We start from the raw sequence: 26,457 nt of genomic DNA, 5'->3' as shown, positions 1-26,457 counted from the left end.
CAAAACATACAGCAAAAGCTACCCAAGAGTTTCTGAAGGCAAAGAAGTGGGATGTTCTTCAATGGCCAAGTCAGTCACCTGATCTCAACCCAATAGAGCATGCTTTTCACTTACTGAAGACAAGACTGAAGGCAGAAAGACCCACAAACAAGCAGCAGCTGAAGGCAGCTGCAGTAAAGGCCTGGCAAAGCATCTTGAGGGAGGAAACTCAGCATTTGGTCATGTCCATGGGTTCCAGACTTCAGGCAGTCATTGACTGCAAAAGATTTTCATCCAGGTATTAAAGGCGATCCTTAAGTTTGAAATGATGTTGTTTTGTTCCATTACTTATGAGCCGCCAACGATGGGTGTGTGTGTATGCCACTGGCTGTACCTCCTGAATGGTTAGTGCCCCACTTTTGTCAAACCCCTTGAATTACAGCTGAAAGTCCTGACTTCGCTCCCATCTGGGTGTATTTCCTTTCAAGTTCAATGTGGTGGTGTACAGAGGCCAACTGCCAAAACAGTTATCCTTGTTCCAATATTTCTGGCCCTGACTGTAACTAGTACTTTGATATTTTAAGCTGAACATTGTTTAATAGAGATGCAGAGCTTAAACTCCTCACCAAGCTATGCCCTTAAGTTTGAGCATTCAAAAAGAATTTCCACTGCATCTGAACATATGCTTTTCTATCAGCAGAATCCCACTTAGGCCTACAATCCCATCCACTTATCTAGGAGTAAACACTTATCTAGGAGTAATCCTATATATATAGGATTGCACTATAAGTAAAGCACTTTTATGTTTTATTCATTTCAATGGCAGACTTAAGGATGTACTTAAATATTTTGCATTGAAATCAGTGGGATTTCAAAGAGCTTTCCCTTTGACTGAATAATTTAGTGTGTGGGGGGGGGGGGTTGTTTCCCCAAGTTTATTTACATTCAAATTATTTTAATTTTTCCTTGTAGTAATTTCTCTCAAGTTACCAGCAGCCTTTAAGTATAACATCAGCTTATCTACAAAAAAGAAAAGATTAAAAAAATCTGAACACATATATAACCCTCCAGTATAACCATGGCTAACTTCCAGTATTATGTATTATTGTTGTTATTTACTGTATTTATATCCTACTTTTCAAACAATTATTGTCTCTTAAAGTGGCTAAGCTATTTTACTGAATAGTTTGTTTAATGAAGACAGGTGTTTTCTGTACTCTTTCTGTAGAACCGATGACTAATTGTTTCTGCTCTTGTTTTTACCTAACATTGATCCATACCAGCCACATTATGTAGTCATACTAAAAAATGCACAAAACTTACTGCAAGGCATTACATTTATTATTCCTTCCTCCTTTGCTGAGACTGTCTTGGATTAAAATCAATTCCAGTCCAAACTTGCCAAATGTAATACACCCACCATGTTTATTCTTGTTTCTCTGTGGTTTGGTCCATTCAGAGTCTATTGTTCAGTTCCAAAGGGCATGAAAAAAGAAGACGGCAAGACATACTGAGTCATCTCTTCCTAGAATTGTATGGCGTAAGTGCCCTTTAGTCAATCAGCTGCTCTTAGAAAACTTCTAAAAAAGAAGTATTCAAATCAGAATGGTAAGAATGGCTTAGAATGAAGTGTGTGTTTGTGTGTGTGTGCTATGTGCGTGTGTGTGTGTGCGCGCGCACATGCATACGAGTGATATATATTAGTGCTGTGCTGAAAATTTTTCCCACATTTTTTCAACCATTCTCATTCAATTTGATAGAAGAGAAATTGCTTCCGAAAAGGAATTCAATGGTGAAGAAATTTCGGAGGAATTCTCATGGGTTGGGTTAGGATTTCTTGGGCTTCCCTTACTTAAAGTGGCCAAGGAGCGCGCACAACGGTCCTGTTTCCCATTGCACAATCATCTCTCCAGACGCCTGTAGCCTCCTCAGCTTCCTACACTTCAGTTAAAGCCAAGTTTAGTTTAATTACCATGAAGTAATTCCTCCCATGGGGCTTTTTCAGATCAGGATGTGCAGGCAGCCTGGGAGGCTAGCTGTGATTAGGTAAGCTCAAAAACATCACACACATAAATTATAAAACATCCTGAATGAGGCAGAACAACAGAAGCCTTTTTCATGGGGAGAGAAAGCTTTCAGGAAATTGGAGGACAGATTTTGTCAGAGCACTAACTCCAACTTATCCCTGGAGCTGGACACAACGCTGCCCCCACCTGCACTGTGGTCGATGCAAACTAGGGGCCAGCCTGCCAACACAGTTGATGCTGTTGCAGAATACACAAAAACCCCAAACTCCTTACCAAAAAAGAAAGAAGCTGTGCTACAAGCCCTGTCAGTGGGGAGGCCTAGCTGGGAGAAACTGTTAAGAATTTCTCCTTCCCCTGGAGAAATTTGGTGAAATTGTCTCCTAGATTTCTCTGCCCACAAGTAAGTGGAGAATTTCAAGAGACCATTTGTGCACAGCTCTAATATGTGTGTGTGTGTGTACGTGCATGCACCACACACATACCACCACCACCACCACCAAATATAGAGCAGCTTCAGTTCCCCTAAAATCAAGCAGCATCCATCTGGATGTCCTGAGTTAACTTTTTTCAGCCAGCTGCAAAATTCAGACCCGTTTCTCCCTTGCTGGCTGGTTACTGCCTCTATAAAGCAGGGCTTGGCAACCTTTTCTTTCTGTCAAAGGCCACATTCCCTCTGTTGGGAACCACACATTAGTCGTAGATGGAGCCCAAGTCAGCAGTGGACAGGAGGAGAGCCAAAAATTGGTCGCACTTCTCTTTTTGCCACATCCTTTTCTCCATCTCTCTGCCACGCCCTTTTCTCTTTCTCCCTCTTCAGGGCTGCCAGGAATAGGATTTATTTGATTGATTTGTACCCTGCTTTTCTACCAAAAAAAAAAATGGCACTCAAGCCGGGCTTACACAATTGAAATTGATTAAAACAATACATTAAAATGCAATAAAAACATAACAATTACAGAATATAAAATAAAAGCCGTACCCAACCCAACAGACCCCCTTACAGGCCAAAGGTGTTTTTGAATAAAGCGGTCTTTGCCTGCCAGCTGAAGGACAGCAGAGAGGGAGCAAACCTAGCCTCCCTTGGGAAGGAGTTCCACAGCCTGGGAGTGGCCACTGAAAAGGCCCTCTCTTGCTTGTCACCAAACACACCCCTCAAGGGGGCAGTCTTGAAAGAAGGGCCTCTCCAAAAGATCTTAAAAATTGGGCAGGTTCCCAAGCTATATAGATTGTTCTTGCCAGAGGTCTGAACTGATTGCAGGCTTTTGAAATTAACCTGAGGGCTGCAGAAAATTAGGGTGAGTGCTACAAGTTGCCTACCCATGCTATGAAGTGATATTCTCTCTGCCCTATGCCCACTGGCAAAGCATTGGTATCAGTCAACCTCTCTGGCATGTGTGTCCCACTTGGTAGCAAACTTAACATTTACAATACCATTAGTTTATATAAATAATCACCTTTGTTTGTGAGGAAGCATGCTTGTAGTAACTTTCCTCTTTCTTGTCATGCCTCATGAAATGTCAGGAACCGTTAAAGTGCCATACCCATTCAAGAATTAGATATATGTTAACAACTTTTAGTTGGATGAAACTTACAGAGAAGGACAAAGAAGCTGTATCTCTTTGAAGATGTTTTCCTCATGCGTGTGCATATGTGTGTGTGTGTGTGTGTGTGTGTGTATTACACACAGAGAATTTTACTTCTACTTCTGATGCAATGTTTTCTGTTTTCTGTAAGACAACCTACCTTTTCAAATTAAAGTTTTCTACCACGAAACAAAATGACATCACCTAATTACCAACCAGTCTATCTTTAAACTGAGTCATAGAAGCTTGACACAAGTATGAGTCATAGAAGCTTCAATTATTCTAGCTAAAAAAAGTTTACTTTTTTAAATAAGTGTCAGCATACATATTGCAAAGAAATGCGTATTTAAAAAAGCAACGTTTTTTGTTCAGTGTAATAATTACTACTACAATCCTAGCAATATACAGAAGAACGTTTCAAAAAATTACAGCAGCTTGCCATTACTTTTGTACATCATGAAACTTCATAACAGGAAGCCCCATATTTCTCAAAGAAAACTGGCAAAGTTGGAGGAGGGGAGTCTACAGTGATGAAATCATGATCCGTTGTACAGTGATCATACATAGGCTGTAAATTGCATATCATACCAACCTGATTCATAGAAGCAGCAGATAAAGACAACTCTCGCTAACGCAGAAAACCCACTGAATATTATTTTCTATTTCACATTCTCATACTACAAATCACGTTTGCTCATTAGATGGCTACACCTTGAACAATTCAGTATTTCTGTCTACCATCAAGACAGGTATTAGGGCAGTGTACTTTTATATGATCCAATGTGGCACTCAGACACAGAAAAGAACTGAAAGGAAACTCAATTACATTTGCCATCACTGGGTGAAAAAAACCTCTTGGAATTCTGTGCTAAAGCTCAATAACCTTCGACTAGTTTCTCTTCTAAAGAAAAAGAAAATGTATAAAAATATCTCATTTTCTCTCTGATTATACTAAGCTGATATGAAATGATTTCCATGTGCCTTCAAGGACAAGATTTGGAAAATCTAATTTTCTTGGGATGAATCAGTACTAGTATAAAATTTAATATTTTAGGTAAAATCATACTATAATAGTTTTCATTTCTTTTGATGCAATTATGCTGTGAATTTGGCTGGCAGACACAATGTCAACCTGATTATTATTATTATTATTTAGAATTTTTAATCTAACCATGTCTGATGTAACAAACTTGTGAAAATTCCTCTAGCTTTCTACTTTTTTCATTACAGAAGAACCTTGTAATTTTACATGACAGAGAAGACAGATCACCTCAAAATGAATGCCTATTCAAATTTATAGAACACTATTTTAGATGCACTGTTCTTTTTCTGAACAAATAAGATCCAAACGTTTGAAGAAACAAATGACTTCCAATCGAACTTTACTGAAAAGCATTTCTGACTATATAGTGCACTTTTTTTCCTCCTAAAAAACGAGATCCGTATCCCTGTGGGATCTGTCAAATTCAAGATATAAAACCTTCATTCATAATGGATATTTGGAAACAAAAGAGAAAGGTAACCTCTACATTAAAAAGTGCACTTTTGAAAGGAAAGGAATTCTTCCTCATTTTGATTTTAATTATCTGAATGCTTTACTGTATTGCAGGATAAATATTAGGTATTGCTTTATTACATGACATTTTACATAGCATAAGCTGATGAGCTCACAGTTTAAATTTCAACAGAGGTAAGGTAACAGAAGGAAAGAAGGAAATACAGAGGTATAAGTGTAAGAGGGAAAAATATAGGCAAATGCATTATGTATACTTTGGCTTAGTTTCAGTAAGGGTTAGCATGTTGAAAATCTGTAGTGGTTAGAGTGTTGGACTGGGACTCAGGAGTTCTGGGTTATAGTTTCCACTCAGCCATGAAGCTCACTGGGTGACTTTGGCCCAGTCACTGACTCTCAGCCTAACCTACCTCATGGGGTTATTCTGAGAATAAAATGGAGAGGAGGAGGAGGATCAGGTGAGCCACCTTGGATTCCTTGCAAGAGGGAAAAAAGGTGGTTAGTGCCCCACTTTTGTCAAACCCCTTGAATTACAGCTGAAAGTCCTGACTTCGCTCCCATCTGGGTGTATTTCCTTTCAAGTTCAATGTGGTGGTGTACAGAGGCCAACTGCCAACACAGTTATCCTTGTTCCAATATTTCTGGCCCTGACCATAAATAGTACTTTGATATTTTAAGCTAAAATAATAAAGGTAATAATAAAGAAATACATCCTATACCAACTTATCTGGAAGTAAGCCAGGTAAAATAGGGCTTACTCCCCAGGTACCTGGGAGTATGCCCCATTGAACTCAATGGGACATACTGTTGTGTAGACATTAAAAGGTTGCACTATTAGTATAATTATGAGTCATGTACCAATCTAACACTTGACTTACACAAACAGTGCATGAAATCCATGACGGGGAACCAATATCTGCTTGAAAATCTTTTGTACCACAGGTACGGAAGGATTCTGCATGGCGCGGGTGGGAATTGCATCTGGCACACAGGAGGGCTGGTGTGGTGCTTTTCTGACAGCGCTAATTACATGTCAGGGGGAGGGGACAGGCAACGCATTCAGTCCAGCCAATACTGCCCCGCCCCATGGCAAGATAGCTCATGCTCTCATAACTGTAATCATCAGTGACTCCATATTGGTGTTATGCCCCAGCTGGAAGACTCCTCGCAGGAGGAGGAAGAGCTGGAGGACCAGGAACCACCTGCCCCCAGCAATACTCAGGATCTGCCAGTAGACCAGGACAAGCCCAGACCCTCAGAGGTGACTACCATGAGGGCATCACCTGTGGAGGACAGGGACTCTGCCTCAGAGGTAAAGGCAGAGAACCGCCCCCCACCCCAAGCCCTCAGCAGAGACGCCACCTGAAAAGAGAAGAACCCAGAAGGGGTGCTAGATTAATTGAACAGCATCCTTGTGAGAACAGGTGTACTCACACATAGGAGGCTTGCTCACAAGGAGGGCCTTTTCAGCTGCAGCCACCAACAGCTCACAGCAGAGGCTCTGAGTCCGACTCTGCATAGAAAGAGCAGTGTAAGGCTGGGAGAGTTGCTGGAAAGTTGCTTTGAGAGTTGCTTTGACCAGACTTTCCCAAATCCAGCTTCCTTGCCCATGATTCTGGACTGCTTTCTTGTGCAAGTACTTCTGGACTGAATTCTGACTCTTCTTCTATCTGCTCCTTGTCTGCTGTGTTGCCTTTGAACCTTGTTGCCTGTTACCTGGACTGCTGAGACTTTGCCCTTTGCCTGATCTCTGCTTGTGCTAACCACCTTGGAACTCTTGATCCTGCAACTGCTAGGCTTAGATTCTGGAAATGTGTCAGCTGGGGCCTAATATTCAGTACATTTAGCATGACTGGCCCTGCATTTCTTGTCATCCCATCCATTTTTGCGAAAACAGTTAATTAAGAAAGCTGTCTTAATACGACCCACTCATTCTCAAGGTTGTGCTTTTGTAGCAGTGAAGAAGAATAACTACTGAGCTTTTGAACTCAAATGAACTCAAAAAATGAGTTCATTTTTTAAAAGTCTTTAGGGCACTGTGGGTGGTACATAGATTAAACAGCCTCATCCAGGAGTGCTAGATATTCTCAGTCATTCGAGGCTTGAACAGCCACAGGACTGAACTCCATTGCGCCAACTGGATTCCCCTCTGCTCCTGTCTTCTAGAAGGGATAGATTCAGGCTTCTGTGATTTCTCTTTTCTTCTCTGAAATAAGTAACTAATAAGTGAAATAGTTATGAGTTTAGCCATTTACTAATCTAGTATGTCTTGAATCATTGGATCTAGCTGTATCATTAAGGTTTATTCTTGTACATTTTATTTCTATTATGTTTACTTTAATCATTACAGACCTGTGCTGTATATATGTTTTTAAAGCTGCCATCCTATGCACACTTCCTGGGAGTGCACCCCATTGAACACAGTGGCACTGACTTCTGAGTAAGCACTCATAGGATTGTGATGCAAGTCAGCAGATTTCTATATCTGAAGTTTTATTCCGTAGTTCTTCAGTGTTAGGTTATACAACTCAGGTATGTTAATACAACTGCTTCATTTAATTCCCAGTGCTTTGGTTTTCCCTGATATCTCAAAATAATAACTTACAGCCAGGCTGAGAAGCGGGGCATTTAATCCTTATCACACTGGGTTTAATTAATTCTGGTTTGAATTCTTGATCATATAAGAAATAGGGGAGACAATTCTCCTCCTGAGCACACCTGCCACAGTGCCTTGCACCAATTCCGGGAACTGAAAATCCAGCAACTATTTTAGAGAACTAGTTATGCAGAGCCTTTGTTAATCAATGGATTAACCCTTGTAACTAGGGCTGTGTACCGCTTCGGTCCAAAGCCTGAATAATAAGGCGAAGCAGGCTGATTCAGAGGTGCCTCAGCATGATACAAAGCAGATCAGAACAGCACTGAGGTGCCCCAGAGTGAAGCGGGTCACCTATGAGGCACCTTGGTCTGCCCTCTATATTCAGAGCTCTTCTGATGTGTTCTGAGCAGCTTAGACAGCCTGTCTCCAAAATGTATCAACTTGTGAAAGATCAGGAAGAGGGAGGGGGGAAGGCAGAGGAGGAGGAGGAGGAGGAGGAGGAGGAGGGAGTGAGCTTTGGCGAATGGCCAGATTAGAGCTTAACCCAGCAGTGTCCAATCGGTGACAGTGGTGGGGGTGGGGGAATACTTGGCAAAAAGCCTGCATTTATTCATAGCATGAGAGCAAGTGCTAGGGGTATGTTGCATTCCTGAGAGAGCTGTGTGTGTTTGTTAAGTACAAGACCATTGTCATTGCTCTAAGGTCAACATGATGTGCCTGCCTGGCAGGGTTGCTTGCTCTGTCTTCCTGCCTCTGTCAGACAAGACCATTGAGAGTCTGAGGTCATTGAAACCTACAGCAGAGATCACCAACTGCATATATAAATATAAAATGGATAATGATGTCCATTTGCTACACTCTCAGTGCCTCAGTTTACTTGCATCATCTCAGTTTCTTTCAGTTTACTTGCATCATTTTTTGTCTGTCTGAAATTTTGCAGGTGTGGTGTGGCTATATAAAAACATTCATTTTGTGTGTGCTAAAACAAAAAAGCACATTACTACAAAAACTGCTCTGCCAGCCTGCCTGGCCGGTAATGTCTGCATTCCAAATTCAACCAAAGAGAGCCTGAGATCAACCACTGTGAAGCTGAATAGGAAGTAGTACTAGGGGAGATTTGCACTTCAAAGAAACCTACAGCAGAGATTAGGGATAGTGACCTCCTCCACTTCAAAACCTAACTTCTCTGACCATTATCCCTCCTGAGTTTGGTTTGAGTTTCTGAGAACAGCACATTTTACCTGTGCCTAGCCCCAAAACCTACTGGGCCAAACTGCCTGAAATTTGGCCCATGGGACCCCTCCAGAGGGGCTGAGAGTTCCCCAAATGTCATGCACTTCTGTGTAAGCAGTGAAAAGTTGTAGCTCTTTGCTTTGAGAGTTTTTGTTGAAAAAAATCAAATTTCACATATGCCTGGCACGAAAGCTACTGGACCAAACTGTCTGATATTTGGCAGGTGGGCTGAGAGTTAACCAAATTTCATGTATGTATCATAACAACTGAAAAAGTTATGGCCATTTGTGTTTTCCCATGCAAGCTAATGAGAAAACGTCAAGAACGAGTGATTTGGATGTCCGAATCTTGCTTCGGATTCGGATCCGAGTCAAAGCAGATGGAGTCCGAATTGGTCCAAAGTGAAGCGGAGCCATTTCAGAAGGTCCAAATCAGAATCCGAAGTGAAGCAGGGGCCCGTGAACACCCCTACTTGTAACCCAAAAGGGTGTTTTTTTCTTTATTAAGGATAGAGAAAAAAAGTTCACAGACCGCCCCCACCCCCACCCCCAGGGCACAATCCTATGCATGTTTGGACAGAAAAAGGTCCTACAGCTCCCATCATTCCCCAGCCAGCATAGGACTTTTTCTGTTTAAACATGCATGAGATTGTGCCCTTAATGTTTCACATATCACACATTTAAGGCATGACTACCTACACTTCAGGATAGGTAATTGGAAACCCAGTCTGACACCCACAAGTCCTCATCTGGCTCACATCATGGTCCCGGATCCTAAGGATTTCCTCTCCATGGCATTTCAGTCATTCCTTCTAAACAAATAACTCTTTTTTTAATCCCTCCTCCACATTCTGCTGGAGTTCTTTCATAATGCACCTCAGTGGGTCCTTCCTGAGTGAGAGCTATAGGCAAGCAGGAATGGGAAGGAGGCACTGAAGTGCATAAGATGAGAACTCTACCACAACCATTGCTGCTGTTCATTCTGGGGGAGAGAGGGTTAACGGGGCATTTCCTGTCCTTGCTCAGTTCAAACTGCCGCTGCCTTCCAAAAAAATAGTAGCTGATCAGGGGACTACATGATGGACACAGCCCACAAGTACAGTGCAACCAAGTCCCGTGATCAATAAAGAACAAAGATTTGCAAATTCAAACTACTTCAAATTTGACAGCAAGAAAATCCCCACCCACATAATCTAGAGCCCCATGTGAACTCCAAAGCATGTCCAAAGCTTCTGTCCAAGCAGAGCATGCTCTCTATTCCTTTCAGTGGAAAGGGCAGCTCTGGAGTATGTAAACTCCAAAGCAACACAGAGAAGCTGACCTTTTCACAGAGAAACTGAAAGATGCCACTTTTCCACCCACTGGAAAACCCTTCCACGGGAGGCAGAAGATGTGGCATCTTTCAAGCTCCTCCTAAAAATGCACCTTTTCACCTAGGCGTTCCCTAGATTGTAAGTGCTGTTGGGTTTTACTTGGTTTTACATGCTACTTTTAAACTTTTAAAGTCTTATGTTTTATCATGCTGTATTTTATGGTTTTAATTGCTGTGAACTGCCCAGAGAACCTCGGCTGTTGGGCAGTATATAAATGCAATAAATAAATAAATAAATAAATAAATTTTCACAGAAGCGCTGATAGTCAAACTGGTTAAACTGTGCACCAAAGATTAACAAAAACTTTACTGTTTTTCTGAGAAGTTCCTATAGTTCCTTGTACCCACTTCCCCCCCACTGAACACTCCCATTCATTTTTTTTTTACTTCATTTTGGTTTGTTAAATGTACAGAGGATATTTTACATCTTGTATAACACTGTATTTCTTATTCCTCCATTCCCGATTTCACCAACAGCAAATAACAAAACCAAACAACAAATGCACAGCACTATCAGTGTATACAAATCGTCAATATGAATTATACTGTTAGGGTGCAATCCTATGTAAGTTTAGACGGAAAAAAGGCCTGCGAAAGTCATAGGCCTTTTTTCCATCTAAACTTGCATAGGATTGCACCCTTAATCAGTTTTTCCAGTTCTGTGTGTAACCTGCAGGTGGCATACGCCTGTTTTCTCACTTGTGAAATAAATAAAAGGATATCACACCATACAAATGCATCTAGACCCATTTGTTCTTTATAATGTCTGAGCTACTGGGTTAGCTTCTCTGCTATGGCAATGTGCCCAAACGTTTGGTACTGGTTTCCACCAAAATTTATCTGCTTTCAAAGGCCAACCAATGCCTAGCAGAGCCAACCAAGCTGCCACTAGTAAGAATAAGATCCTTGTGTTGCATTGCCCTATTGTTGTTGTTGTTCAGTCGTTCAGTTGTGTCCGACTCTTTGTGACCCCAGGGACCATAGCACGCCAAGCCTTCCTGTCCTGCGCTCTCTCCCGGAGCGTGCTCAAGTTCATATTCATTGCATCGGTGATGCTATCTAGCCATCTCATCCTCTGCCATCCCCTTTTGCCTTCAGTCTTTCCCAGCATCAGGGTCTTTTCCAGGGAGTTTTCTCTTTACATTTGGTGGCCAAAATATTTGAGCTTCAGCTTCAGCATCTGTCCTTCCAATGAGCACTCAGGGTTGATTTCCTTTAGGATGGACTGATTTGACCTCCTTGCAGTCCAGGGGACTCGTAAGAGTCTTCTCCAGCACCACAGTTCGAAAGCATCAATTCTTCGGCGCTCAGCCTTCCTTATAGTCCAGCTCTCACAGCCATATATTACTACTGGGAAAACCATAGCTTTGATTAGACGGACCTTTGTCAGCAACGTGATGTCTCTGCTTCTTACTATGCTTCCTAGGTTTGCCATACCTTTCCTCCCAAGGAGCAAGCGTCTTTTAATTTCATGGCTACAGTCACCATCTGCAGTGATCTTGGAGCCCAAGAAAATAAAATCTGTCACTGCTTCCATTTCTTCCCCTTCTATATGCCAGGAAGTGATGGGGCCAGATGCCATGATCTTAGTTTTTTTAATGTTGCGTTTCAAACCAGCTTTTGCACTCTCCTCTTTCACCCTCAACAAGAGGCTCTTGAGATCCTCTTCACTTTCTGCCATTAGGGTGGTATCATCTGCATATCGGAGGGTGTTGATAATTCTCCCGGCAATCTTAAATCCGACTTGTGATTCATCCAACCCGGCGTTTCTCATGATGTACTCTGCATATAAGTTAAATAAGCAGGGTGACAATATGCAGCCTTGTCGTACTCCTTTCCCAATTTTGAACCAATCGGTTGTTCCATCTCTGGTTCTTACTGTTGCTTCTTGACCCTCGTACAGGTTTCTCAGGTAAGGTGGTCTGGTACTCCCATCACTTTAAGAATTTGCCACAGTTTGTTGTGATCCACACAATCAAAGGCTTTAGCGTAGTCAATGAAGCAGAAATAGATGCTTTTCTGGAATTCTCTTGCTTTCTCCATGAGCCAGCGAATGTTGGCGATTTGATCTCTAGTTCCTCTGCCTCTTCGAAACCCAGCTTGTACTTCTGCTAGTTCTCGGTTCGCATACTGCTGAAGCCTAGCTTGTAGGATTTTGAGCATCACCTTGCTGGCATGTCAAATGAGCGCAATTGTGCGGTAGTTTGAACACTCTTTGGCATTGCCCTTCTTTGGAATTGGAATGTAAACTGACCTTTTCCAGTCTTGCAGCCACTGTTGAGTGTTCCAAATTTGTTGGCATATTGAGTGCAGCACTTTAACAGCATCATCTTTTAGGATTTTAAATAGCTCAGCTGGAATGCTGTCATCTCCGCTAGCTTTGTTGTTACTAATGCTTCCTAAGGCCCACTTGACTTCACTCTCGAGGATGTCCAGCTCAAGTTCAGTGACCGCACTATCATGGCTATCAAGGACATTCAGATCTTTCCTGTATAGTTCTTCTGTGTATTCTTGCCACCTCTTCTTAATCTCATCTGCTTCTGTTAGGTCCCTGCCTTCTTTGTCCTTTATCATGCCCGTCTTTGCACAAAACGTTCCCTTGAGATCTCCAATTTTCTTGAAGAGATCTCTAGTCTTTCCCATTCTGTTGTTTTCCTTGATTTCTTCACATTGTTCATTTAAGAAGGCCTTCTTGTCTCTCCTTGCTATTCTCCGGAACTCTGCATTCAGTTGGATATATCTTCCCCTTTCTCCCTTGCTTTTCGCTTCCCTTCTTTCCTCAGCTACTTGGAAAGCCTCATCAGACAGCCACTTGGCTTTCTTGCATTTCTTTTTCTTTGGGATGGATTGAGTTGCTGCCTCCTGAACAATGTTACGGACCTCCGTCCATAGTTCCTCAGGCACTCTGTCTATCAGGTTTAATCCCTGCAATCTATTCCTCACCTCCACTGTATATTCATAAGGGATATGATTGAGGTCATACCTGAATGGTTTAGTGGTTTTCCTTACGTTCTTCAATTTAAGCTGAAATTTTGCAACAAGAAGCTCATGATCTGAGCCACAGTCAGCTCCAGGTCTTGTTTTTACTGACTGTATAGAGTTTCTCCATCTTTGGCTGCAAAGGACATAATCAATCTGATTTCGATATTGACCATCTGGTGATGTCCATGTGTAGAGTCATCTCTTGTGCTGTTGGAAAAGAGTGTTTGCTATGATCAGCGTGTTCTCTTGGCAAAACTCTATTAGCATTTGTCCTGCTTCATTTTGTACACCAAGGCCATGCCTGCCTGTTATCCCGGTGATTTCTTGACTTCCTACTTTAGCATTCCAATCCCCTGTGATGAAGAGGACATCTTTTTGGGGGGTTAGTTCTAGAAGGTGTTGTAGGTCTTCATAGAACCGATCAACCTCAGCTTCTTCGGCATCAGTGGTTGGGGCATAGACTTGAATTACTGTGATGTTGAATGGTTTGCCTTGGATTCGTACTGAGATCATTCTATCGTTTTCAAGATTGTACCCCAGTACTGCTTTTCCCACCCTTTTGTTGACAATGGGTGCTACTCCATTTCTTCTAAGGGATTCTTGCCCACCGTAGTAGATACGATGGTCACCTGAATTAAATTCGCCCATGCCTGTCCATTTTAGTTCGCTGATTCCCAAGATGTCGATGTTCAGTCTTGCCATCTCATGTTTGACCACCTCCAGCTTACCTTGATTCATTGATCTGACATTCCAGGTTCCTAAACAATATTGTTCTTTACAGCATCGGATTTTCTTTTCACCACCAGACACATCCACAGCTGAGTCTCCTTTCGGCTTTGGCCCAGCCGCTTCACTCTTTCTGGCGCTACTTGGAAATTCCCTCTGCTCTTCCCCAGTAGTATATTGGACACCTTCCGACCTGAGGGGCTCATCGTCCAGCGTCATATCTTTTAGCCTTGTGATATGTTCCATGAATTTTTCTTGGCAAGAATACTGGAGTGGGTTGCCATTTCCTTCTCCAGTGGACCACATTTTGTCAGAACTCTCTGCCATGACCTGTCCGTCTTGGGTGGCCCTGCACGGCATAGCTTATGGCTTCACTGAGTTACACAAGCCCCTTCGCCACAACAAAGCAGTGATCCATAAGATCCTTGTGTTGCATTGCCCTATGTTTCTCCTCAAATATGCCTAATAAGGCTAATTTGGAATCTTTAGGCATCAGTTGCTCAGTGATTGCTGAAATGTCTTTCAATATTTTCTTCCAAGAAGTCTCAGCAAATGGGCACAACCATGTGGTAATAATACCTTTAATACTGCATCCTCTCCAGCAATCTAGTGAGACTGTGCTTCCTGTGTGCGAAACTTTAGTAGGCGTCCTTATACCATCAATGGATTAACCTGAACGTTGATTTCCTCACATGAGCCGAGACTGACTGCAACAGTTTCCAGTGACATATTATAGCCCACTTCTGTTCCAAAATTTGCTCAGCAACATCCTTCACCCAAGTCATTTTTAAGCTTTCCAGATTATTTGTTCGGTGGCCCACTGGTATTCTATAAATGCCAGACACCTATTTTTTAGAATTTTGGAAGCCCTCTAGCAGTTTACTTGTACCTGATAGAATGCCTCTCCTGGCATGGACTGACCCCTACATTACACTCTGCATCTAAGGCCCTCCTCTGGGAGCCTCCTCTGAGGGAGGCTCGGAGGGCAGCAACAAGTGAGAGGACCTTTTTCAGTGGTGGCTCCCCATTTATGGAATAATCTCCCTGACGAGGCCTTCCTGGCTCCAACATTGTCATCTTTTTGGTGCCAGGTTAAAACTGCCCTCTTCTCTCAGGCATTTGGCAGCGTATAGTGAGTCTTTTGATCGTCTCTGGCTGATTGTTTTAAATTGTTTTAGATATATGTTGTTGTGTTATTTGTTTTATGTCATTATTTATATTTTTATAATGTATTTTAATGGTTTTTTAAAAAAACTGTGAACTGCACAGACAGCTTCAACTATGGGGCAGTATAGAAATATAATAAATGTATGAAAAAAAGAATACTTTTTTGAAGGGGTGAGCTTCCTGTTTGCCTGTTCTTTTTACAGTGTTATTAGCTAAGAAATATGGCCGTTGATGTAATTAAAACCAATCCTCTCAAACCTCAGGCATGGGTTTTTCACCCTGGAAGATCAGATATGACCTTTTATAGGAGGAAGGATTCACATGAACCACCTTTCAATGCATGAGGGCGTAACACCAGCTAATGTCACTCCCTGCCAGCACCACCCCACCACTTCTTCAGCAGCCGTATGAGGGCCCATCTGTGCATAAGACTCCTCCATGCAACAGGGAGTCCTGGTTAGTCCAGGAATTGAAAATAAAACTTCAAGTATCGTAATGCTTTATACAAATCTATCATGCGCCCACACATGGAATAATCTGTACAGTTCTGATCATCGCAGCTCAAAAAGGATGTTGTGCCACTGGGAAAGATGCAGAAAAGAGCAAGCAAAATGATGGAGGGCCTGGAGCCCGCTCTGAGGAATGTGCAGGAGAGATCTTTCCAACCCCGCCCCCCAAAAAAACTTTAGCTCTGAAACATTTTCTGTTACATGGTAATCAGCTGTGGGATCATGTGCTCCCTCTCCCAGATTCGCCCCATTCCAAAACAAATTCGTCCTCTCACCTTAATTCCAATTAAGTGTTACATGAGCAGCCAGCTACATCAAGCTAAGCAGGGTTCTTGCTTAATCAAGATTGGAAGACAGCTTCTCAAGTGAGAAGTTAAGGCTTGAAATCACTAACACTGCTGTCAAAGTAATGCTTAGCCACAGTTAAGGCAGGATGAGGAAATTTGCTCTGGACAGGACAGGGGCTGAGGTGGGAATGTGCAGTTCAAAGGGCTGGCTTCAAATCTCTTCCTCACATTTAAAGAGGACACTTTTTTGTATCTCCATTGGTCATGTGGTAGTAGTGAATAATTTAGTATTGCACAATGACCTTTTTTCTCAAGAGAAACCCTCTTACAATATCCAGACACATCACTAAGTAGAGCCCAATCAAAAGTAAACAATGATTTGTCATTACGACATACATTTGTTTGGCATTCCTACAGAATTGGGAACATAAAGTCCATTCTATTCTATCGTTCTTAGACTTCCCTCTACTGTTAGCAAGCAGTTCTCCTTTACAGCCTTACAGGACTGTGTTCGTCATAGTTTTTGCTTTAAAAAAAAAAATTAGACAGCTCCTTTTGTAATTTCAATAGAATGAGAAGGATTTTATGTTGCCTGCATTTCAAAGGAAAAAAAAATACACACGTGCCAAACAGAAATCTGTACGTATTGTAGCACTGTGGTAAAAGAAATAGAAGAGATCACATATTGCCAAAGTAACATCCCACTTCCTGGAATGAAAAGGATAAATTTCCTTTTTTTTATTATATCCAGGCTTGGATTTGGTGTTTCTGAACCATATAACTAAGACTTGTGATAATTAACAAATGCCTGGGAATTGGTCTTTTTTGTTGAAACTCTGTGGATATGTTATCTTATATACTGCAGTTAGGTCTGGCTGATTGGTAAGTAGGATTTCATTTCTACAGGTTCTCAGTAGATTTAACTATTTCAATGAGATGTATATTCCATAAAACACTATCAAGGCAGTAGTGTCAAATGCTACAATCTGAAAATTTTCCTCCATATTTTTCACTCGTTATCTTCAGCTCTTTACTGGAAAAGAAAAAAAATCTATAATTGATTTTACATATTTTTATGAGAAAATACATCCACAAAATATTGCAAATGCCATTTGCAGAATAGATGGTGTGTCTAGATAGCCTCTTTATCACTCTAAACTTCATTGATTGTTACTTTTCTGACACAAGAAACAGTTATTTCCATAAGCTTATTAAAACATGCATACCACATAATCTGAATAAAACTTTGTAAATTAGGCATACAGCAAAACATCTCAATCCAAGATGAGTGTTGGTAAGACTAACCAGCTCCCAAGTACCGACATTGACTGTATACTTTGCTTGTGGACTTCCTGAGGCATTTGTCTGGCCACAGTTAAAAACAGGATACTTGGTTTAATGTATCCATTGCCAGATTCAGCAGGATTCTTTGTCTGTACCCGCCTTTAAAAAAGTGATAAACTGTTGGTGGGGTCAAGAGACAGGCCTAGTAGACAGAACTATTCTCTCCTCAACTAGGACCATACCTGAACCCCACAGTGAAGTTAGCAATTAGGAAATACAAAATTCAAGGGCATAAAAATATGCATTTTACCTGATAAGACAACTTCAATGAGGTCACCCTCCTGGATATCAGTAGCCGACTTTACCAGCTGCAGAATATTTTCTGTTGTAGGGTCATGGCGAAAAAGTAGGATTTTATCATACATTCCATAGAAGCCACATTCAGGAAACTGAAAATGGATAATATTGAGAATGTATTTCAGTTATAAATTGAATGTAAGTACTCTTTTGTTAGTTTGAATCCAGTACAAAAAGGGGTAAACAGATGATATATAAGGTGCTAACTGAAATTCCTGAAAAGGAAACTGCAAATTCCCTTCTGCATTGAAATTTTAAATATGGAGACAATCTGGAAAATCCAGTTCCAATATAGCCATCATGAAAATACGGTGGCTTTCTAAATCATATTTAAACTTTCCCACATCATATATGAGAATGCATATTTATTTCTTTTAACATTCTTATCTTTCCTCCAAGGAGTTCAAGGCAGTGAGGGCATGGTTGTCTACCCCTTTTTATCATCACAACAACCCTGAGGTAGATGAGGCTGGATGGCCCAGGATCAGCAAACAAGGGCCCCCTCCAAGCAGATATCCACATGACTAGAGGAGAAACTAAGTGGTGCACACAACCTCAGGAGATGCTGCTACTGGTGCAGTCCTGGCGCTGCTCAAATCTTGAGGTAACTACTTTGAATAACGCCTGAATGGGGCTAAGATTGAATTCTGAATCCATTCCCATAGATCTCTGCCATGAGATTTAGGCCTGAAGAATCTGAAACCTTCCAATCAATTATTCTAGAATAGCTGTTATCAAAAGTCAAACAACAATAATAGTTAATTTACAACATGACAGCTATGAAAGTCGCTAATTCTGGAGGAAGCATATATATCTAGATCCAGATGTCGATGTAGAGATCTAGATGTAGAGATCTTGATCTAGATGTATAGATCTAGATATATGCCTAATCTCGAAAAAATAGCTTCAGAATCATAGTCAAAAGAGGTTTCAAAATGGTTCAGTAAAAAAGCCTAGAACTTCGTTAGAAAGACCTAAGAAATTTATCTCCCTTCTTAATATGATATTGTACCGTGCAGTACTATACCTATCTGCTCCAAAGTAAGTCCCACTGAGTTCATTGGGGCTTACGCCCAGGTAAGTTGATATACGATTTCAGCCTCAAGGTCTTATTTAAAACCACTACCAACACCATCATCAATGATGATGATGATGATGATGATGATAATAATCAAACAGTCTGTCCAACTCCAATTTGCTTCTCATTCTTCCTACAATACCTACCAAGCCTCAAAATTGCTCCAACGAGTACTTAGGAAAAGCCGTTCCCAAAATAAACATGATTGGTAATGTAACATCAGCTTTTCCAAACACGTCAGGTAAACAAATTTACTCTCTATTTGGAAGATCCCCAAAGAAAATACTGAGCAATTTCACTAAAAATAATGGCCATCAATATGCATTTCTTAAAAAAAACAAAGAAACCAGGCAGTAGCAAGGATAGCTATGCAGAGAATGTCCATTAATGGACAAATAAAAATATAATAAGTAAATAGAATTGTACACTTATGCATATACAAAATTGAAATAAGGACTTTGTTGACTTTGTCCATGATATCCCTGCGCTATTTTGATTCCTGGACAGGCACATTTTCATTTTTACACAAGAGTTCATTTCTAGCTTTAAATTGTTTGTAGAGTTAAAATTTAAACCGGGGGTGAACAACTTGGGGAGGTCCAGGGACCATTTTTGCTCCTTGGTCCCCCCTCACAGACTACAATCTGCCAGGTGACACCAAAAATGAATTTTTAAAAAAACTAAAAGGTGTCTGGAGCACTACAGAGTGCCAAAAAGGACAGATCTAGCTACATTTGATCCATTTTTGGTGCTCTGCAGTGCTCTGAACACCATTTTTTCAGGAGGGAATGTATCTTTTAAAATATTGGGGGGCAGGAGCTGCATTTGGGGATCATGTGGTCCACCGACCACATGTTGCACACCCCTGATTTCAAAGGTAAAAGCAGTAACTGCTAAGACTACTACGAACAGATAGGGAGAGCTCTCCAAAGGCTGGCCCTTTCTCTCCCAAGAGACTTCAGCTGGCATGTAAATAACCACTTGGTCTGGTTGCATGTGGCAAGTAGGACTCCCTCCCCTAGTCAACCAGGCAGGGGAGCTTTACAAAACATGAGCGATCGGTTCTCCTCTGGTCTGGCCCAAGACATGTTGCTGCCAGAGGCACAGCAACAAATGGCACCCTCCCCACCCACCACAAATCAACATGCACAGTACCCAAGGCCAGCCAACAAGTTATTTTGGTACCTGAAGGAGAAGAACCCACAAGCACTTCTCCCCTTTCTTGACAGTAAACATGCAACTATCAATCTGTTGCCCTTCCATGACACCCTGAAGCTTCCATCTCACTTTGCCTGTGGATTGAGGATTGGCCATGCCACTACTACAGTGTCTCTTTGTCTTGCTGGATTTTAAACTTTGCTACTTTTTAAAGATGTAATCCATTTCTTATCCATCAAGGGACTGACAGTGATGTTGCTTTCAATCCCAATCTTCCTGAGCACCTCTTTCGTGTCGTAACTTAGTTTATGTTTCCTTGTGCCTCCATTCAGCTTTCTAAAATTATGTTATACTACACAATCTTTCTCTGCACAATCTTTCTCTCAGCCTATCTTCACCAAAACCTTCCATAATTCTCTTTATTTTTTTAAGGTTTGGTAGTTTCTTGGTTTCAGTCCTATCTCACAAATGTTAACATTTCTGTTGAGGGCTAGTTTTCCTCTCAGCTTCCCTCTTCTATTGGATTCCCAGGCTCAGTTCTTTATTCCCCCTTCCTTTGACTCTTTAAACTCTTCCTTTTGGCGGTCTGATGTTTTCTTGTGACCTGCAATGTTGACAGTGCCCAGCTTTAACTTTCTGCTCTGTCCTTCTGCACTCTTTCTGCTCTATCCTTCTGCGCTTTCCCCCCTCTATATTATTACTAACATTTCAAACTACCTTTAGAGCCATTTTCATTTGGATGAAAGAAGACTGCTTATTATATTGCTCCCTAACTCTTTCATTACAAAATATTGTTATTCATTATTCTCATCAAGTTAAGAGCTTGGATGTTACCTTTTATCCTTATTTTTCACTTCACAAAATTGCTCTAGCAGTCAATTCCACCTCCAGGTTTCTAAAATCCATCCTCTCTTATCTACTAATCCTACCAACACCCTTATTCAAATTCTCATTCTATCCCATGTTGATCACCATAATATTTAGCTTAACAGTCTTCCTGCTTCTCAGCTTATGGCTGCACTCTTACCTTGGAGTAAGCCCCATTGAGCTTAATGAGACTTATTTCTGAGTAGGTATGTGTAGGATTGCACTCTAAGGGTGCAATCCTATGCAGGTTTAGACAGAAAAATGTCCTACAATGGCTGGATGGGGAATGCTGAGAATTGTAGGACATTTTTCTGTCTAAACCTGCATAGGATTGTGCCATAAACCTATCATCTGTTCTCACAGAACATCTTGGTCTATGGTTAACTATACCACAACTCTACAAGTTGCTCTTCACTGGTTTTCCTCAACTGTTTGAAATTAAGTTTAAGCTACTTATTCTTTAAGTCTCTTCTCTGTATGTCCTCTTACCTATCTTTATTGCTTCCTCTCTATTCTCCTTTGTTCTCACTATTCCATCAAATACTAATTTACTAAACCTCCTCTTGCTTATGCGATTTCCCATACCTGCTTTCACTCTTTCCTAGGCCTTTACGCATGTAACATTTTCTACTCTTTAGAAATCTAGCAGTTTTCTCCTTTGCCAGTCTTTAAAAACGGTATTCAGAACTCCTTTCCTTTGTGTTTCTCTCGATGATGACCTATTTCAATTCTGTTCTTATTAGGTTTTTTGTAACTCATTTGGGAAGCTTCCTATTCAACACTGCTGCTAACATAAATTGCTTTGTGCTAGTGTAAGCGACCTCTACCACAAAACCAATAGCATTTGCTGGTGTGACGGGTTTTCCAGGGAAACCTGTCACGCCAGCAAATGCTATTGGCATTGCACTTGAGGTCACTTGCGCTAGCACAACAGAATTTACATAAGCAGGCATGTTGAATAGGATAATGTCCTTTGTTTCCTTTTAGTCTCACCTACCTAGTGCAAATTTCCCCCCTTCCCTCCATGTCCACTCTATTTTTTTTCCCTCATGTTTTTACATCTAAGTTGTAAGCCTGCAATAGGGGCCTCTGCATGTTATTCATGTAGTGTCTAGTTTTATTGTTGAGCACTGATATTATTATTATTTTAACTGCTAATTTCATTGAAAATTGGTATACAAATGTGTGCAATAATGTATTGAAATAATCTCCTTTATTGAGAGCACAGCAAGGACTTGTAATTTCTACCTGGATCCGCAGGTTCCTGTGTCAGGCGACTGCAGACATTCTGGTTCAGGCCTTAGTGCTTTCACATCTAGACTATTGCAACAGTCTTCTAGCAAGCCTCCCTCTTTCCACTCTCCATCCTTTAATCCTGGTTCAGAACAATGCTGTTAGGACTGTTCTGGACCTTCCTCATTTTGTTCATGTCACCTGTTATCGTAGGGCATTGCAATGGCTTCCATTGAAGGCCAGGGCCCTTTACAAGATTTTGGTCCTGGCCCTTAAGGCCCTAAGGTTGCATTACCCAGCCTATCTATCCTATCTTTTGTCCTAGTATGTCCCAGGATGGGCCACTAGATCCATGGGCCAGGCTCTTCTGACCCACTGTGCTTCACAGATTGTGGTGTCTCATTATCATGCATTCCAGGACCTTGTCCCACAGCTGCGGGACTCCCTCCCCCTACCATTACGGCTAACTGAGAGTTTGGAGGTGGTTTGGTTTGAAAACGTATCTTTTTGAGTAGGAGAGGAGTGGTTGGTTGTTTCTTAAGTAAAGTATGCTGACAGCTTTTATGTGTATTTGGGTTATTAAGATTATTGTTATAATACTATATTTTTGAGTTAAGTTGTACTAGAATAATTGTAATTATGTATGTTAAATTGTCGAGTTATTCTTTTTTGTACAGCACTTTGTAACAAAGCCCTTTATAAATAATAATAATAATAATAAATAAATAAATGCATTAAAAAGGAAGACAATGATGACGTGATGTGAGCATCAAGGCTTGTAAAAATGCTGTGGACTAGTAACTCTTTTGGACTTGTTTACGAGGATGAATTCCAGTCATATCTACCTCAGTGGTGACAGTTCCAAAGATTAAAAATAATTCCAGACCACAAACACTTCCCTTTGGGCACTATTACATCCCTTGATAATTGTGTGATTTAAAAATGATGTGCCATTTACTTACTATGGCAGTGATGCTATGGTTCTTCACCGTTCTTGTTGCACAGATGACAGTGTTGTTGCACATATGACACTTGATTCACACAACCATTTTGATATGCTTGTGATATGGTGTGTGAGGGAGGATTAATGTGGTGACCAGTCTTCGGAAGACCCCAAAGCTTGGTAACATCGTAGTTCTCTACCTCCTGGCTCAACACCTGCTTTAGAGAGTTCTCTATGGTAAACAGGCCTCGAGTAATGAAAAGTTGTAGTTTTTCATTTACATCTCTCTTTTTTCCCCACAATAACTAACCACCTAAAGCAATACAATAGTTGGTCCCCTGGCCAGGAGAAGTTGGCAGGGCACCATAATCATGTCATTCACACCATGAATGATGCACGAATGAGTTAGGTCTATGGGAAAAGGGATGAAGCTAAAATACCCTGGCACTTGCCTCAACCTGACCAATGTAAGCCTGTTTCTGCAAAGTGATCAGCCATACTGAAGTGCAGCAGCAGCAACATGTACCCATGTTTTTCAGGCTAGGATTATTACCTGCCCACATAAACAAACTATTTGCTGGATCCATCCAACAAGTTTATCTCCCTGAGAATCCTGTTTCCAGTAGTGGTCAACAGCTACATGCTTCCCAGGAAGCATTCAAGCAGAGCGTGAGGAAAACAGCTCTGCCTTGCTGTTCACTCTCCAACTGATATCCAGTGACATGCTGCCACTGTACCTAGAAGTCCCCATTTAGCCATCTTGCCTAAAAACCATTGAGAGCGTTATCCTCTGTGAATTTGTCTAATCCCCCTTTTAAAGCTAGTGGCCACTGACACATCCTGTGGCCGTGAACTCCATAAATTAATTACGCATTGTGTAAAGAAATACTTGGTTTTGTCTGTTCTGAATCACCTGCCAATCAGTTCCATGCAGCTTCAGAGAATCGCAGCCTGTGAAATAACCTTGGTCTCCCTGATGCTATTAACAAATCAAAATGTCTTCTTTGAAGGTTTTGAACACCTCTCACCAGATCAAGGTTCTTTTATATACAAGAGATTAGTCAGGAACTGTTTAGAAATAATTACAACTATTTTTGCCACCATGGTTTGAAGGTAACAAGGCAAGAATGGTCATGAGCCAAAGAGATGTTTGCATTCTCAACTTTTTCCTGTGCATTATTTTCCACACAAAGGTCTTCTCTCTACATTCAAATGGATTCCTATAGCATTTAGTAGGCCTTATTTTTTCACAAATGCTTCAGAGTCCAGGCCACACAAGTTTACTATGACAGCACAGTTTCAATCATTGTTTGGTTGCCATGGCAGCCCAACCAGAGGCTTTTAAACAGATTAAACACTTACGTATTGGACAGAACAAATAAATGTATATCAGCTTTTTACTGAATAGGAAAAAGATAGGCAAATATTTTTCCTCCAATATATCACGCTTAAAAGCCTTTAAGATTTTCAGCTGACAGAATGTAATGCTATGGTAAATATACACCATAATAAAACAAAATTCTAATACAGACAACAAACACAGAATAGCTTCATCCCATGCTAACAGGCACAAACTCAGTCTCAGACTATCGATCTTTACGTAGGACCTAATTTGTATTTCCTGAACCAATATGCAAACTGAAATGCAGTTATACTTCAGTCTTCACACCTCTATGAATTCTGCAATGCAATCTAATTTAAAAAATGCATATGTGCATATGTGAAGACACATGCATAAAATGTGTATATTAGTGAAAATAATGTACAAGAGTGCATATTAGGGGAAACTGCTTACAAAAATGCACATTAGACAAAATTGCATACAAATGTGCATATTAGAAGAAATGAGCACAAAAATATGTATATGCATTTTCATATGGACTTTAAGAATGAATTGCAAACCGATGTGGACTTGGGAAAAAACGAATTTAGGATTATAAAAATGAGAAACTGAAATTGACAGATTCATCCATCCCTAACCTTATGTAGCCTGAACAGCACTACCATGCACAAGAGGGAAGTAACAGCAGGCTTATGGGAAACTCCAAAAGAAGAGCCTAAGCTTCAAAACAACATCCTCACATAAAGGCTTTCATAATTAATGAGGAAACCAGCATTGTTCCTTGACCCAATGGGTAAGAATGAATTATGCCATCTGGCGTAACTGAGGGGCCCAATCCTAAGACCCTCGGGGGGATCAGAGGTGTTTGGGTCGAGCAGATCCAAAGCCACCTCTCCCTGCCTCTGAAACAGCCCATGCTGGGGCTGTGTTAGGAATGCATTTCTGGTCCATCTTAACCCTACCAACCAGCTGATCTGTGGGTTAGGATCACTGTGCCTGTTGAATTAAAGTTCCATTGAAATCAATGGGACAAGTTAGTCATGACTTTTTTTACATTAAATCAATAGGGCATAAATTCCATAAACTTAGTATGATCCCCCTCCTTTTCCTCAATATTATTATTATTTTAGTATTCACTAGGGATGTCGCAGGCATCTGGTTGGGGCTTGAAGCTCGGCGATTTCTCGCTGGCTCAGCCCCCTGGGTGCCAGCCTGCATGCTGAGTTGGGCAAGGGCGCGGCCTCCCGCTTCCTCACCGAGCTTCCATTTTGCATACAAATAGTGGCTTGGCCTTTTACATAAAGGGCAAATTTGCGCAAATGGTGGCCATAAAGAGGCCCATTTACACAAAATGGCGGCTTGGTGAGGGAGCAGGAAGCTGCACGCTGCTCACCAGGTGCCTGAAGACCACCCGGCAGCTCACCAGGCACAGTGAGCAGGGTTATGTGGCCGGGGGCGGGGGGTCCGGTGAGCAGCGCACAAGGTGGGCTAAGGTGAGTTTGCCCATCCCTAGTATTCACATTGATAATTGTTTTCCCAGCATTGCCACTACTGCATTTAAGTAATAGGCAATACTTTTTAGCTTTACTAAGAACATATGCCATAAATACAGTTTTACTTCAAATATACATTTTTCAAAATGTTAATTTCAAATCATATACCTAACGTTCAATGAACATTTATTGAATACTCTTGTGCGCCTATGTTCACTAGTAAATTCTACTGTCTGTCAAGTACAAAGCAGCATAATGTAATTTAGGGAGCCGATTCCCCCTCCACACTCCAGTGCCATCTCCCACGCTGTTTTGGAAGGTCCCCTGACCCCTCCCCAGAGCAAATTGGAGGGAGGGATAGAAAATTGCAGGGGAACAACTGGACCAGCAAAAATTACTCGCTTCAGTCATCTATTTTCTGGTAACCTCCAAGTTAGATTACTGCAATGCCCTCTATGTGGGGCTGCCCTTGAAGACTGTTCAGAAGCTGGAGCTTGTGCAAAATGTGGCAACCAGATTAATAACTGGGCCCAGAAGGTCTGAGTATACAACAACCAATTCTGGCCCACTTGCATTGGCTGCCTGTATGTTTCCGAGCCCCATTTAAGATGCTGGTTTTAACCTATAAAGCTTTATATGGCTCAAGACCGCAGCACCTGATGGAGCACCTCTCCCATCATGAACCTACCCAAACACTACGATTGACAACAGAGGCCTTCCACAGAG

General features: G+C 41.3%; 1 protein-coding gene across 1 annotated transcript in view; it reads right to left on the bottom strand.

Moving 5' to 3' along the window:
• PRKD1 (protein kinase D1) overlaps positions 1–26,457 on the bottom strand; it is a 147,360-nt gene that overhangs the window by 54,763 nt on the left and 66,140 nt on the right. Inside the window, exon 2 of the mRNA XM_084827267.1 lies at positions 17,571–17,709. Coding sequence (XP_084683393.1) covers positions 17,571–17,709 — 139 coding nt within the window. The remainder of the gene's footprint in view (positions 1–17,570; positions 17,710–26,457) is intronic.

Source organism: Heloderma suspectum, chromosome 1 (assembly GCF_057233095.1).
Source record: "Heloderma suspectum isolate Gila_16-S chromosome 1, 16-S_ref, whole genome shotgun sequence".
Lineage (NCBI taxonomy): Eukaryota > Metazoa > Chordata > Lepidosauria > Squamata > Helodermatidae > Heloderma > Heloderma suspectum.
This window is presented reverse-complemented; position numbering and strand designations above follow the sequence as displayed.